The following is a 13660-nucleotide window of genomic DNA, read 5'->3' as shown; positions in this document are numbered from 1 at the left end:
TTATTTTTACATAAAAAACGGTATGCACCCAAACCAACATATGTTTTTCTTGAGCCCAAAAGCTACTTGCTAGTTACACGTGATGCGCAGATGCACATATCATGTTCAGAACAGTGAGATACCAAGACGTAGGCATGCAAGTCAAAAGCAATGCTTATCCACTGCGTTGAGGTGAAGCTCCATGGAAATATTACTGACATTATAAAATTATAATTCAACAAACAACTGCCTCTGAATTACTACCATTTTCATTGTTGTTGTTTTTTCTTCTAAAGGTACACTTGTGATGAACCCTGTGACGGAAGCTATTCTATCGGCGGTCGGCCTCAGGAATACCTACCGAATCCTTGCTGCCATGCTATTAGTGAACGGGGTTCTTTGTTGCAGTACCTTTGTACCGCCACCTGACGGAAATTCTGATACTACAAGTGATGATTCGCAACACCACAACCACGAAGGCCGTACATTAGCGAAGCCTAGCGATACGGAACATATTACAGCTACGGAAAAGTTGATGGGACAGAAAAATAACACACCAGAATTCGAAGGCCAAACGTCATCTGTAACAAATTCAACCTCGACGAAGGAGGGAAAAGAAAACAAGAAAAGTCATTTTCAAGGCGTGTTCAGAAGAAATGTATGGACCAACCCTGGCTTTCTTCTTTGGATTCTTGCAAACGTGGTGCTCAGCTTGTCGCTGCTTTTCCCGTTCTTTCATTTGGTATGTATATTATACGTATATCAGTCACCACTGGTGACTTGGCTCACCACAAATACCCCAATAACGCAAAATTACACCGGTAGAAACATTACGGAATATACCCACTTCCATACAACACAATAACGTTTACATGTCGTTCATACCACAGGTCAAATACATGACAACTCTCGGCATTCCGGAGAAACGCGGTGTGATAGTGGCCTCTGTGGCGGGGTTCGCGGAGCTGGCCGGGCGGGTGCTGTGCGGGGTGCTGGGGGACAACCTCCCGTTCCCGATGGCCTATCTCTTCCCAGCCGCTGCCCTGATCATGGCCGTGGACACTTTTAGCTGCCTCCTCATCACGACCTTCACCGGCATGATCATATACGCACTCGGTAGGCACCCCATTCCTTTTCATTTCAGTACTCTTTTAACATACATCCATTCAATCCACTAGATGTGTTATAATTTCTTGCTTTTTCGTCAACAAGAGTATTCTGCTGTATCTCTTTAAAGTGTATCTAATTGCTCTTCTTAAGTGTGTGTCTGTCCACTCTAATTCCTTGTGACACCTCTCTTTCTTCTCTCTCCAGCTTTCATCTGGAAGCCTAGAGTAAGTCACTTTATTGTCTTTCCTTATTTTTTCCTCCACTTATTTGTTTGACGACGCCAAGGACCATGTAACATCAATTGTCTTCTTGTGTAGAGAGAGTATTTCTATTGTCCTCACAATGGAGACTACACCAAGTTTGATCTTCCCTCATGTTTGTGGCAAAATCAAGTGCGTCTGCGTCAAATGCATATGTGCACGGAATTTCGTAATGTTACATGTATTGAGTTGCAGATCGTATATTATAGTTGAACCTTACTGCAGTCACTGCACATCGATGTACCTCTCAGTTATAGTTATATAATTTATGCCTTCGCTGGAGGTGATCGTTGAGAAACTAGGACAGTTTCGTGGAAGAATATGTTACACACAATTAGAGCGAGTGATTGTCACGAAGGCAAAGTCATGCCATACATTTGGACCACATCTCATTGTTGTATCCCACCTTTACGTTTTTGATGAATGGCTTGTCAAGGATGGGTTATCTTGGTAGAGAAGACGCATAGGGTAAAGCTAGAACGGCATCAAAGAATTAGAACAGGAAATGGTTATGAATACATCTGAAGTTACAAGAAAATCAAGAAAAAGCAATGATGGGACTCTTATTTCAGTCATAATTTTGTTGTATCTCAACATAAAGTTATGATTTATAGCTTTGCCACGGATGTGTCCTTCGGGACATTTTTGCTCATAGACAGAAAACAATTAGAGCAGGGATGTCATGTCGACTTATTCTTCCCCTATTTCAAATACCACCCATTGTTAACCCTCACCATAAAGCTCAATGATGGGCGTCAGACACGTCTGTAAACGCAACAACAACTTGGAAAAAATATAACTATCCAAAGTCATGCGTGACAGATTTGAGTTTCAACTCTGTGATTCGCTTAGGATGTTTGTCACGTACAATTTCAGATTGTACAGGTGGTCAGTATAATCAAGTGACTATCCTTTGTTAGTATCAACTGAGCAGGCATCTAACACAAGACTTACAACGTTCCTTTTGTTACGATGTGATGTCTACTAGCTAGAGGCTAGAGGCGTCTGTCCTGGTGGCAAGGTAGATCAAAACTGTTGCTCCATTAAATCTATCTCTCTTTTCCTGCCAGAGCCATTATATTGTTAATTCTTCTTGTGCATTGAGGGTATCTATGCCTGGAGATAAAAAAATGAAGGAATGCGTTTGGCAAAAGTAACCTAGAGCGAAATTCATACTCGCATACCGCAGACTATGGTATGTCCTCAAGCAAATCTCATTCTATCCTCCTTAAACCCTCATGCAGATTTTGCAAAATAGCAATTATGAAAGTTGGACACAATCTTTTAGTCACAATGTATGTGTAATTCTAACTTTTTTTAACCAATGGTATAGATAGGTTATAGTACTTCAACCAGAAATAAGTGAGAGAAAAATTAAAAGAACTTGATAGGGGTTGACACAAATGGAAGAACGTATGGAAACGATAGAACGGTGTTTGGACATCTTGTGCATTTTTGTTGGCGAAGAAATGGTCATCATTATCTGAATTCACACTTCATGTTGTCTTTGAAGCATGAAGGTACTTTCTTGAGATATTGTCCCAGATACCATAATTTTAACGTCGTCCTGGCCTTTCAACATGGATGAACATCCGGGACCCTACAGCAGTGCACCACGGTATTGAGGCGTCTAGAGCCATGAACTCGTGTATCTCTTCACCAGACCGATGATGCATTTTGCCAGGCATGCCTTCTATAAAAGGATAGAGTTGATAATCTGGGTTGTAAGTTTCTGATTTGATAAGATTCAAGGACCGTAGTCTTAACTCCGGCCGTTTTTCACCGTAACATGCATTTCATGAAATATTTACCTTGATGTGTACCTCGAAAAATGTTTGAGTAATAACAAGTAATATAACACACACATATTTGCCCTCTTTGCCCAAGCTGGACGACCAAAATCTACCTTTCCTTTGAGTCATTTGAAGAACGGTAGAACAATAAAGGTTGTACTATTTGGGGTTAAATAGTTGGGCACCAGAGCTGTCAGTATTGTCGGTTGATGACAACAGACAAAAAAGCTAGAGTTTGCTAATTTCAAAGAAGATGTTTGTAAGTGTTGTTGTAATGATACACATCTTGAATTTCATTGCTAGGTGTGTTTCTTCACAACAAGAGAAGACAATAGAACTTCGTGACTAGAATCTACTTGAAGATTGTCAAAATCTTGCAGTTTTTGACCGTGTCGTCCCCTTTTTATTTACTAATCTTTGCATCGCTTTGGTGGCTCACCCGTTCCTATTTGTTGTAGTGAGTTACTTTGGACACGGCATATTGTATTTTCCACGTCAACAAAGGGAAAGTGGCTGGTTGTCGGTTGACTCCACACTCGGGTTGTGCCCAAAACACACATGCTACGTCGTACATGTCAACGACAGAAAGAGAAATACCTCCAGGCAGAGACGCGTGACAGATACAAGTTTCTGTTGTCTTGAACCACTGAGCACATGTTTGAACTGGCACTGTGCCTGTTTTCTATGGATAGAGAGATAATACATGTATTTGGTTCGCGACGCTGTACTCCTTCAAACTTTATATAAGACGTATTCAAAGTTAAGCTAAACACAATGTGTCTAAAATATTGCTAGTCCGGACAGCGTGCACATTGTAAGGAATCCTCGGCAAAGTGGAAAACGACGTCTGTGGCGTTGCTAGTTCAATCAAGGACGTTATGTAGCGTCCTTGGTACAATTAACTTACTAATGAAGAATAAAGAGGGGAATTGTGAGCGTGCCGAACAACATCCCGAGCACTTCGAAGGAATGCCACAGTGCTTGACTCTACGGAAGGATGCAACGCCATGTCAAATCTGCTAAAGGAAAAGAAGGATAATTGGGTGGGTGGCGGTGTACTTTCAACATTGCGATGGAGTACCCTATACCTATATTACTATCTGTCAGACAGAGACGCTTCAATTCCGGATGAGTAGACTTGAGTGATAGGTATGTTAGATGACCTTTTCTCTTTTGCCACGCTGTATCGGCTCTTTGCTCCATAAACACAAAACTGTCTCTCTGTACGACATCTTAATGGAAGACATTTAAGAAATCACGTTTCCACGGCGATCAGTTATCATGTCCAAAAGTCACGAGAAAGCAATTTATCAGCTCTGAAAGCGTGCCAAGAAGTTACCACCATGACGTTCTCTACATCACTACGCCATTACCAGCGAACAATGAACATTCTCTAACGTTATTCTGAAACAAAAAGTTGTCGTAGAAAAAGCAGCGAGGTTAAGGAAGTCGAGAATTGAATGGATTGAAGCGTCAAACTAAAGGTGAGAGTTTTCTAAAGAAGAAAGGAAGAAGAAATCGATAAAGTGAAAGAAAGAGGGCCAAAGGATGCAGCAACAGGAAAACAGGAAAGTTTTTCATTGTGCCGTTGTGCTGTGTGTTACAGAAATTTGGGGAGTAGAATACGTCATCTGCTGTACTTATTTAGTACCAAAATACTAATTTCAATGTGTTTTATTATCATTTCAGTGATTGGACTGTGCACAGCCGTAATTTCATGTCTGGTGTACGTTGTCAACTCCGAGCTTTTCGGCCTTGAGAACGTGGACTCTACCTGGCCCTTCTCCATCGGCTCTCAGGGACTGGGCGGTGTCATCGGCCCAGTCATCGCAGGTAAGGTCCCGGATGTAGTGGTGACACTGGTGGCAGCGGGAGTGGTTGCGGTCGCATTTGTCTCGTCACGAAAATGCAAATGAGCAAACGCCCGATTTCACGACCGCGAAATTGGAATATGACCTGACGTTGCGACGTTGCACGTGCGTTGCCCAATCCCGGCACGCGAGGAAGCCCAGGACAGCGATCGTGCCCCACGACGTATGTCTATGATTCTCAAGCTGACAACATACAATAATTGACGAATCGCTGGGAAAAATGATGCCCCACGACGTATGTCTATACTTCTCAAACTGACAACATACAATTGACGAATTGCTGGGAAAAAATGATGCCCACGACGTATGTCTATGATTCTCAAACTGACAACATACAATTGACGAATCGCTGGGAAAAATGATGCCCCACGACGTATGTCTATGATTCTCAAACTGACAACATACATCAGTTCTGTCATATCTGATTTCACATCTGACAGTGCTACCGTAATGATGTGAATATGTGACATATGACAATGCGAAGAACTTCTGTCATCTGCCCTACTATGATGACCTAAAATATTACACCAAGTCAGGTTTTTAATCTAACATCTGACATTGGTCCTTACACCAAGTCAGGTTTTTAATCTAACATCTGACATTGGTCCTTGCGCCATGTCAGATTTTTAAATCAGATTTTAGATTGAAATAATCTGACTGTTTGAAGACGAATGTTTGATGTTTGATTCAAAAATCTGACAGTGCTACAAAAAGTGTCAGATGTTAAACTAGAAATCTTACATTGGGGGGATGATTGTCAGATGTCAAACAGGAAATCTGACAATGATATGAAAAATGTCAGGTGTTAGATTAAAAATCTGACATGGCGTAAGGACAAATGTCAGATGTTAGATTGAAAACCTGACATGGTGTAAGGGCCAATGTCAGATCTTAAATTAAAAAAACTGACACCGGTTGTAAGGACCATTGTCAGATGTTACTAGATTTAAAATCATAGTAGGGCAGTCGGACAATATTAGTTCTTCGCATTGTCATATGTCACATAGTCACATCATTACGGTAGCACTGTCAGATGCGTCAAATGTATGTTGTCAGTTTGAGAATCATAGACATACGTCGTGGGGCAGCATTTTTCCCAGCGATTCGTCAATTGTATGTTGTCAGTTTGAGAATCATAGACATACGTCGTGGGGCATCATTTTTCCCAGCGATTCGTCAATTATTGTATGTTGTCAGTTTGAGAATCATAGACATAACGTTTATACGTCGTGGGGCATCATTTTTCCCAGCGATTCGTCAATTGTATGTTGTCAGTTTGAGAATCATAGACATACGTCGTGGGGCACGATCGCTGTCCTGGGCTTCCTCGCGTGCCGGGATTGGGCAACTCACGTGCAACGTCAGGTCATATTCCAATTTCGTGGTCGTGAAATCGGGCGTTTGCTCATTTGCAATTTCGTGACGAGACAAATGCGACCGTAACCGCGGGAGTGGTGTGCTAAAAGGCCCCGGATGTACATAGGGCTGACATTGGTGGCAGGAGACGGGTGGGGGGAGTATGACCCCGGATTTTATGAAGGAGTCACATTGTTGGTAGCGTGGAGGGGGGAAGGGGCGTATAATGAAAAGATCTCGGAAGTATATGAAGTGACAGTTGGAAATGGGGTAGTTTAATGGCCGTTTTACAGGATGGCCTGCCCAAGGCCAGCTTGAGGTGATGAGGATGGCTTGTGAAAGCGGGATAGAGTTTGGATGTAGATATTCATCTAAAAGACAAGATTTGAAACGGACTAGAGTTACTATACTAAGCTTCCCTTCCCCAAAAGACTTCGAATTTTCATTCTTGGTGAGGGTCAATTCAAGCCCTCCCTCCATATCAAAATGTAACTGACTACACATGACTACTGGGAATGCAGATGAGTAGGCGGAAAGAAACAAGAGCAGCTTTGAGCGTTTACCATCGTATGATGAAGTGATGACGCTCATCCTCAATTTCATTTGGGTATAGCAATTTGCTACTGCACCGCATGCCTGCAAAGCTTGCGTTACGCCGAAGGGCGGTAATACCGGCTATACAGATACAGGGATCAACTCAACATAACTCATTCAACAGACACGACTTGATGATCATTTATGAATGGCTTGATGATCAAAAGTTAACAAACGTGTGGTACCGGTAACCAGCGTTAACTGTTTCATCTCGACTGATCATCTAGCTCCACCAAATTAGAAGCTGAGAGAAAATTTAAAGTTAACGAGGTTGTTAGCGCCTCCAAAACTCCCGTTTGTACACCAAGTCTTATCTCAATTAAACATCTAACTCTTCTGTGATTTCACAGCTATTCTTTTGTTCATAATTGGGTTGCTAAAGAGAAAGGCATCAAACGGCACGCCCGAAAATGTGAAATGCAATGGGTCGAACGGAATTCGGTAATTCGCCACTTTTTCCTCTTCCTCAATTGAGTAAGCAGTTCCAGCATTTAATAGTCCTTTTCTTATTTCGTGGCGATCGGGCAGAGAGAACTAAAGTACACTCGTCCTGGTGTAACCTGTAGGTTGAATGACAGGGTATATTTTATCTGTGACAGTTTTTGAAAGAATTGAATGCACAGAGACTATTATCCTATTGCATAAAGGGATACCCCCCCCCCCCATTTAATGGCCTATTTGAATTCAACGTGTTGCAACCAACCAATCAGCCAACCAACCAACCAACCATACAAACTATCCTGCACGGTTTCTGACATGTACTCGTCATTTCACCTCAATTATTCTGTGTTTCATCTTTCATTCACTGCGGTGATTTCGTCGCCTTATCTACCTGTCAATCATCAAGCAATCGCAAATCTAGTTTGTCATGTTACATTGTTAGTGGCGACCTTTTGCAGAGAGGCCGCCTTGTTCTATGTAAATTTACATACCAGCAGGGATTTATGCTCAGTAGAATATCAATGTGGCCAGTGTAGCATCAATGTATCACAGAGAAATCCAGGCTCTTTTGATACTCTGATCTGGAATTATCCTCTACGAGACGGGTCTCGCTGTTAATACTATGGAACCGGACTTTTGGCATCAGTTCAACAAAGTCCCTGGGTATGTTTGTGACTTTGTGTGTGCGGTTCCCGATTTCGTTACCTGTTCTCCTTTTAGCACGTTGTTTTTTATTCGTCCACAGTATTTGTTGATGTAAACATACAGACATCACGTATTCCCCAAGAAGGTTTGTCTAATTGACAGGTACACAATATTGATGCCCAACCTGGGGGGCACAAGATAAAATGTCGTTTAATTGGGAATGCTGCTCAACAGGCGTGAGATGTGCGACGATAAGCAGGGGGATAAGTTATCATAATGTTTGTTGTCGTTCGTCGTAGAATAAAAAGGCAGCTGCGTTTTGCACGACTCATACAAGACGATCCCAAGAATGCCCTCGCCTCTCGATCGCACGACGACCCTACGACGAATTAGCCTGGATACCAGACCCACCCCGATCTCAACTGTGGTGTGTTGTAGCTGGCATGGCTACCTGGGCGTGAGTGGTCATCAATCCTGGGTTGTCCTCTATCTGATCAAGGGCGTTCGAGAGCCTTTCTACAGTCATCAGGCCCGACCCCAACACGATAGATGTTTTTGAGACCCGGGGAGGTCTGGTATGCAGGCTAACGACGAATGTAAACCCTTTTGTATTTTCGCATTTTTCTCTGTCAAGGTTTAGACCAACACCCCATCCCCCTACCACGGCATGTTTTCAGCAGCCACGCCTTTTAAGTAATTCATCAACGTTTTGGCTAGAAACTTTCTATCATCATTAAATACAGATTAAGACACAGAGTTTTGAATATATCTACGTGATCTAGCAGATCAGACAACAGTGCTGAATGAATAAAGGACGGACGATTCAGGGACGTCATAGACTCCGCTTCGATCGCGACCACACAAACACAATCATACCACTGCACAATACTGTTACTGTCAGGGGTTTAGTCTTATTTTTGTCCTTTGTTACTTTTGCATTGTCTCACACAACTTACCTGTCTTCAATTGAAGAAAGTAGAACGGACAGACATTCCCTCCCATTGTATATAGCTTCATCCATGTCTGAGAGCTGTAAGAATGGATAGAACCCCTTTAGAAACACGTGCCCTGTGAATGTCCCAGACGGCAAGGTATTAGCAAAGCTTTTCTTATTCTTTGAATCCCCTGGAAGAAAGCCCCTGATCCGACAAATCCGAGTATTTATACGGCGATCTTTTATAGGATTAGTTGCCTTGCTGTGGCCCTAAGCTGTTGTAAGCTGGTTGGTCATGCGTCACGGTCAACAAGACTGTAGATGTGGCTCTCCACTGTACTTGGGCACTAGCGTTGAACCTCTGGTATGGGTATGGTCCGTGGTTGGGGCCATCCTCTTAGGAACTGAATCAACGATGTTTACTTATGATTTTACCATTGTTTAGCCAATGCGTTAAACCAATCTTACGTTATATTCATGATCATTGGTCTGTTTGTATTGCCTTTTACCCAGTGGAATCTATTTTTCACTTTTGAGTTTTGACTGAACTGATTTTCCCTAACTTCATTCTGCTGGAAGCGATAGCAAAAATGGCAACAAGATAAGAATCGGTTTTGAATTTTTTAACCATCATAGCAACAATGAACGTCACAGATCAGTCATCATCATGTTAATCACCACAAAAGGCTGGTGTCTAGTTGTTGACGATGTACAGTGCTAAGTCGTTAATCCTCTGCCAAATTGTAGTCTACTTGAACGCCTCCTCACCTTCTAATCATCTGTGACTTGTCGCTTAAGGGGAGACCACATTATTGTCAGGTTGAGTCGAGATTCTAATCTTATCTCGTTTCTGACTTGATTGTAGTGTGTTCACTGAGGAGGGCGGGGACCGATGGTAGCAGTGATTTCCTATGTCCCTAGGTGAAGAGAAGACACACACAATGGTCACAACAATCACAGATAGATCTAGGGCGTTCTTCCAAACTTCTCTCCTCGAACAAAGAAAACACCGAGTACTGAATAGGGAGGAGAACTGGGGTATGCAGAGAAAATCGTACAAAGAAAAGTATGTTGAACATGTATAAGAAACTATTTTTGGAGTGAAAGGGGATGAAATGTTATTACATATCACAAAGCATCACATGCAAGGGAAGAAAACAGAATGTGTCCGGCGAAAAAAAGTGAACATTTCATGCCCTTTAACTCCAAAAGGAGTTTCTTATACATGTTCAACATACTTTTCTTTGTACAATTTTCTCTGCCTACAATTTCATATAAGGTCTACTGAAGTAGAACATTCACTAATTGAATTTAGATGATATTGTTGGATGTAACGTTAACCACATAGTGTTGTAGTCTGGTACGGTGTGTTGATGCCATGTTTTTTTATTAAATGTATTCTCCCTATCCATACAACAGGTGCAATATACGACCGTACAGGCGCATACAGCACGTTGTTTTACGTCGGAGGCGGTCTACTCTCCCTGTCGTCTGCTCTGCTGCTGGTTGCCATCTGGCTCAGGAACGCCATGCCATTGACAGAAGTGACGTCATCAGATTCAGGGCACTTGTCAGAAAATATCGTCATAGGAGATGACCGATACAACACGCCGCTGATAACGGAGAAGGTCACCACAGTATAGTGTTGACCATTTACCATGTTTCATATAGACTAATATAGACCAAAATAAGATAGATACTTATCTATAAAAGCTTGTTTGCCTCCTATAGTATACTTGTACTATCATACATGACAGACACTTTTCACATGTTGCCACAGGGACTCTGAAATGGTGTTGGATGCAGCGATGTAGCAATTTGCATTTCAGAGAATCTTATCTCAATCGTTTTCGGACATCCAGAGATCTTCTAAACGTTTAGAATAAGTCCGTTTGGCGTGCATTGATCATAGGAATTAATAAGAAATGCATAAAACCTTCCCAGTAGAATTTTATCTGAAGAAAACGCCGTATTTGCTTGAGCACAGTTCATTGACATGCAAATCAGGAAAAACCAATATTGCAGCCAGGGCCAACAAAACTTCATTGATAATACTATTGAGTGAAACCGCTATACAGCTGACGAGGTTTCTTAGCAGGGAGCAAGCTAAGATCCCTTGTTGATTATCTTCACTAATTTGGCATGATTGATACAACATTTCGGGCTCGGCTGGGAAAGACTCGGCGGACAGGGTGCTGGATTGCTGACGCTTGATTCTTCAATGTCAGAGGGGCTAATTCTCACCAAATCAGGCACATGAAATAGATCCTTATGAAAGTATTTTTTGTTTTGACAAACTGGTACCCCGGTGAATTTGTGAGACGGAAATGTTTTGCTTGTATGCTCAAAACTGCTTACTGTATACAATATCAGCGCTGTGCAACAAGTGCATTTCTAGTACCAGTATTTTTCACTCGATGAGAATCAAATGTCATGTGTGTGTGTGAAGACATTCATTCACTTAAATCTCAGGAATAATGGCATGTAACGTTACATGAACGTGTCATGTCTAGAATTGTACGCACAAAAACAGTGTTCAGGTCGCACTTGTTACAGTGGATCACAGTTGCCGACTTGCAGTAGCATCAGCCTTGTTTATGCCAATCATCTTGCCACTGAAAGTGGAAATCCTCAATGGCGCCATTGCTGTGTACATCAGTACACAGATGTCTGGGTACTTACTGTATAGATGGCAGATAAAGTATGGTCTCCTCGATTAATACTGATGAATAGTTTTATGATTAACCCTATATTATGGTGTCTATATTTCCTAACTAGTAATAGAGATGAACGATAGTGTACTATGATCTGCAAATTATACAAGTCATAATTTTGATATTACATTGTTGCTGTCAATCGGTAGCACTCAGTTTGTAGGTTCATGGAAAGTCATGTACTTATTGGGGCTATTATTGATAATATTACTAGTTGTTGCTCAATGTTTTATTATACGCTTAACGACGCTAGTTTTTATGCTATTCTTTTAAGGAGAAGTAAATATCTACTGTTTTAAAATAATTCTAGTTAATGGTGCTATGTCAAGAGTTCAAGCAACCCATAACAAGAGTTTGTAGACCCCATACCTCCATGAAATATTTAGAGCCAATGAGCCATTGTAGATTTATTGTTTCATCTTGTCTCATTGATAATGCAGATAAGTTTGTAATTAGCACAATCTATCTTATTTACGGGGATCTTAGTTACCAAAATACATATATTATATTGTATAAGTCGAGTTCCTTGTTTACATGTCATCATGATTTGCACATTCACATAATCTATGTGTAGTGATGTACATGTTGAACTAACATGCACATGTCACAATTACGTAATTCCCACCCTTTACCACTATAGAATTACTTCACGTTATTGCACATTAATTATGCAAATCAGACTTATTTGCATAATTAGTATTTCCGTTAATGTGGATCATGTATCACCTCCCAGAAATTCTATATTTATTGTATGAAAGTCATACTATGGAAGACACAAAATACAGATTTTCCTCATTAAATGTGCAAGATTTGTATGTCATTGTGTACAGCCCCATGAACTGTCCGCGTACCGAATATCATGGAAATTCGTCCATTCTTTGTTAAGTTGTCCTTCTTGAATTATCAAAAAATGCCTCTGTAGTTCCAGAGCAAGCTGCTAGGGGCCCAGGGGGGCCCAAACCAACACCCATTTCTTCTTTACATCACAAGCTATCTACTACTTAGAAATCCAAGACCATAGCAAGTCCAGGTCAAAAGATATAGAAAACGGAAGCTCCCTGGGTGCTGCGGTACTAAAGTCACATCTCAGGCAGCCAAAAATCGACCTTGACCTTCATCTTTCCATAACCTGCCCACATATCAAATATTATCGTAATCCGTCCAGATGTTGAGTTATGCTGACTACAACAATTCGGACACCCAAAACTGTACCCTTTGTCATAGAGATAGTAATACCTCCATTTTTCCTTGAGGTGATAAAGTGACGTGCGAGCGATAGCACTCCAGGGCAGGTGCCATGGCGAATGCCCCGCGGCATGATGGGATCGATGGCACCAGACATCGTGCCTGCACAAGAACTGTACTTATCTGGACTCCAAAGAATGTAATTAAGTAGAAAGTTATGCCAATTTTCCATCGTGTTCAGGCCTTTAATAATGGTTATGATACACACGACCTTCTCTATACAATTTGGGTCAAGCAATGTGCAATTGTTCCCTTGGGGCATGTAAAATGGCTTCTTTGTCCTCAAGAGTGATTTGTGCCAGTGTGCTTGGTATGTGTGTTATCCTCGACGACTGTTATATTCGGTTTTAAAAGTATAAAAGGGAAGCAGTAGACATAACATTCTCTTTTGTAATCGCAATATTGGATGGATGACGTCCACCTTTTGGAGAATCACACATTACGCCCCACTCTTCTATAATAGGGCCATGTGGATTATATAGTACCAACTACTATGTTCTTTTACTCTCACACTATGCCGTATGTATATAGCATAGGTCGTATTAAACTCGTATGAAGCCACACGCTAAAACTGTGGACTCAAACCACGTCCTGACCACGAAATGGGAAGATAATTCCAGAAGATGACTCCTCTCTCTATGTGGTCTTCACCTACCAATGTAATTCTCTCACCTCTGGTACAGAAACAGATATTTTGCTAAGTCCCACTGGAGCTATC

General features: G+C 41.5%; 1 protein-coding gene across 2 annotated transcripts in view; it reads left to right on the top strand.

Moving 5' to 3' along the window:
• LOC118417969 (monocarboxylate transporter 14-like) overlaps positions 1-12091 on the top strand; it is a 19697-nt gene extending 7606 nt beyond the window's left edge. For both annotated transcript variants that reach the window (XM_035823751.1, XM_035823760.1), the window contains exons 4-7: positions 276-721; positions 870-1095; positions 4832-4975; positions 10403-12091. In XM_035823751.1, coding sequence (XP_035679644.1) covers positions 276-721; positions 870-1095; positions 4832-4975; positions 10403-10626 — 1040 coding nt within the window. In that variant the 3' untranslated portion in view covers positions 10627-12091. The remainder of the gene's footprint in view (positions 1-275; positions 722-869; positions 1096-4831; positions 4976-10402) is intronic.
• Positions 12092-13660: the final 1569 nt, after the last annotated feature.

Source organism: Branchiostoma floridae, chromosome 1 (assembly GCF_000003815.2).
Source record: "Branchiostoma floridae strain S238N-H82 chromosome 1, Bfl_VNyyK, whole genome shotgun sequence".
Taxonomy (NCBI): domain Eukaryota; kingdom Metazoa; phylum Chordata; class Leptocardii; order Amphioxiformes; family Branchiostomatidae; genus Branchiostoma; species Branchiostoma floridae.
This window is presented reverse-complemented; position numbering and strand designations above follow the sequence as displayed.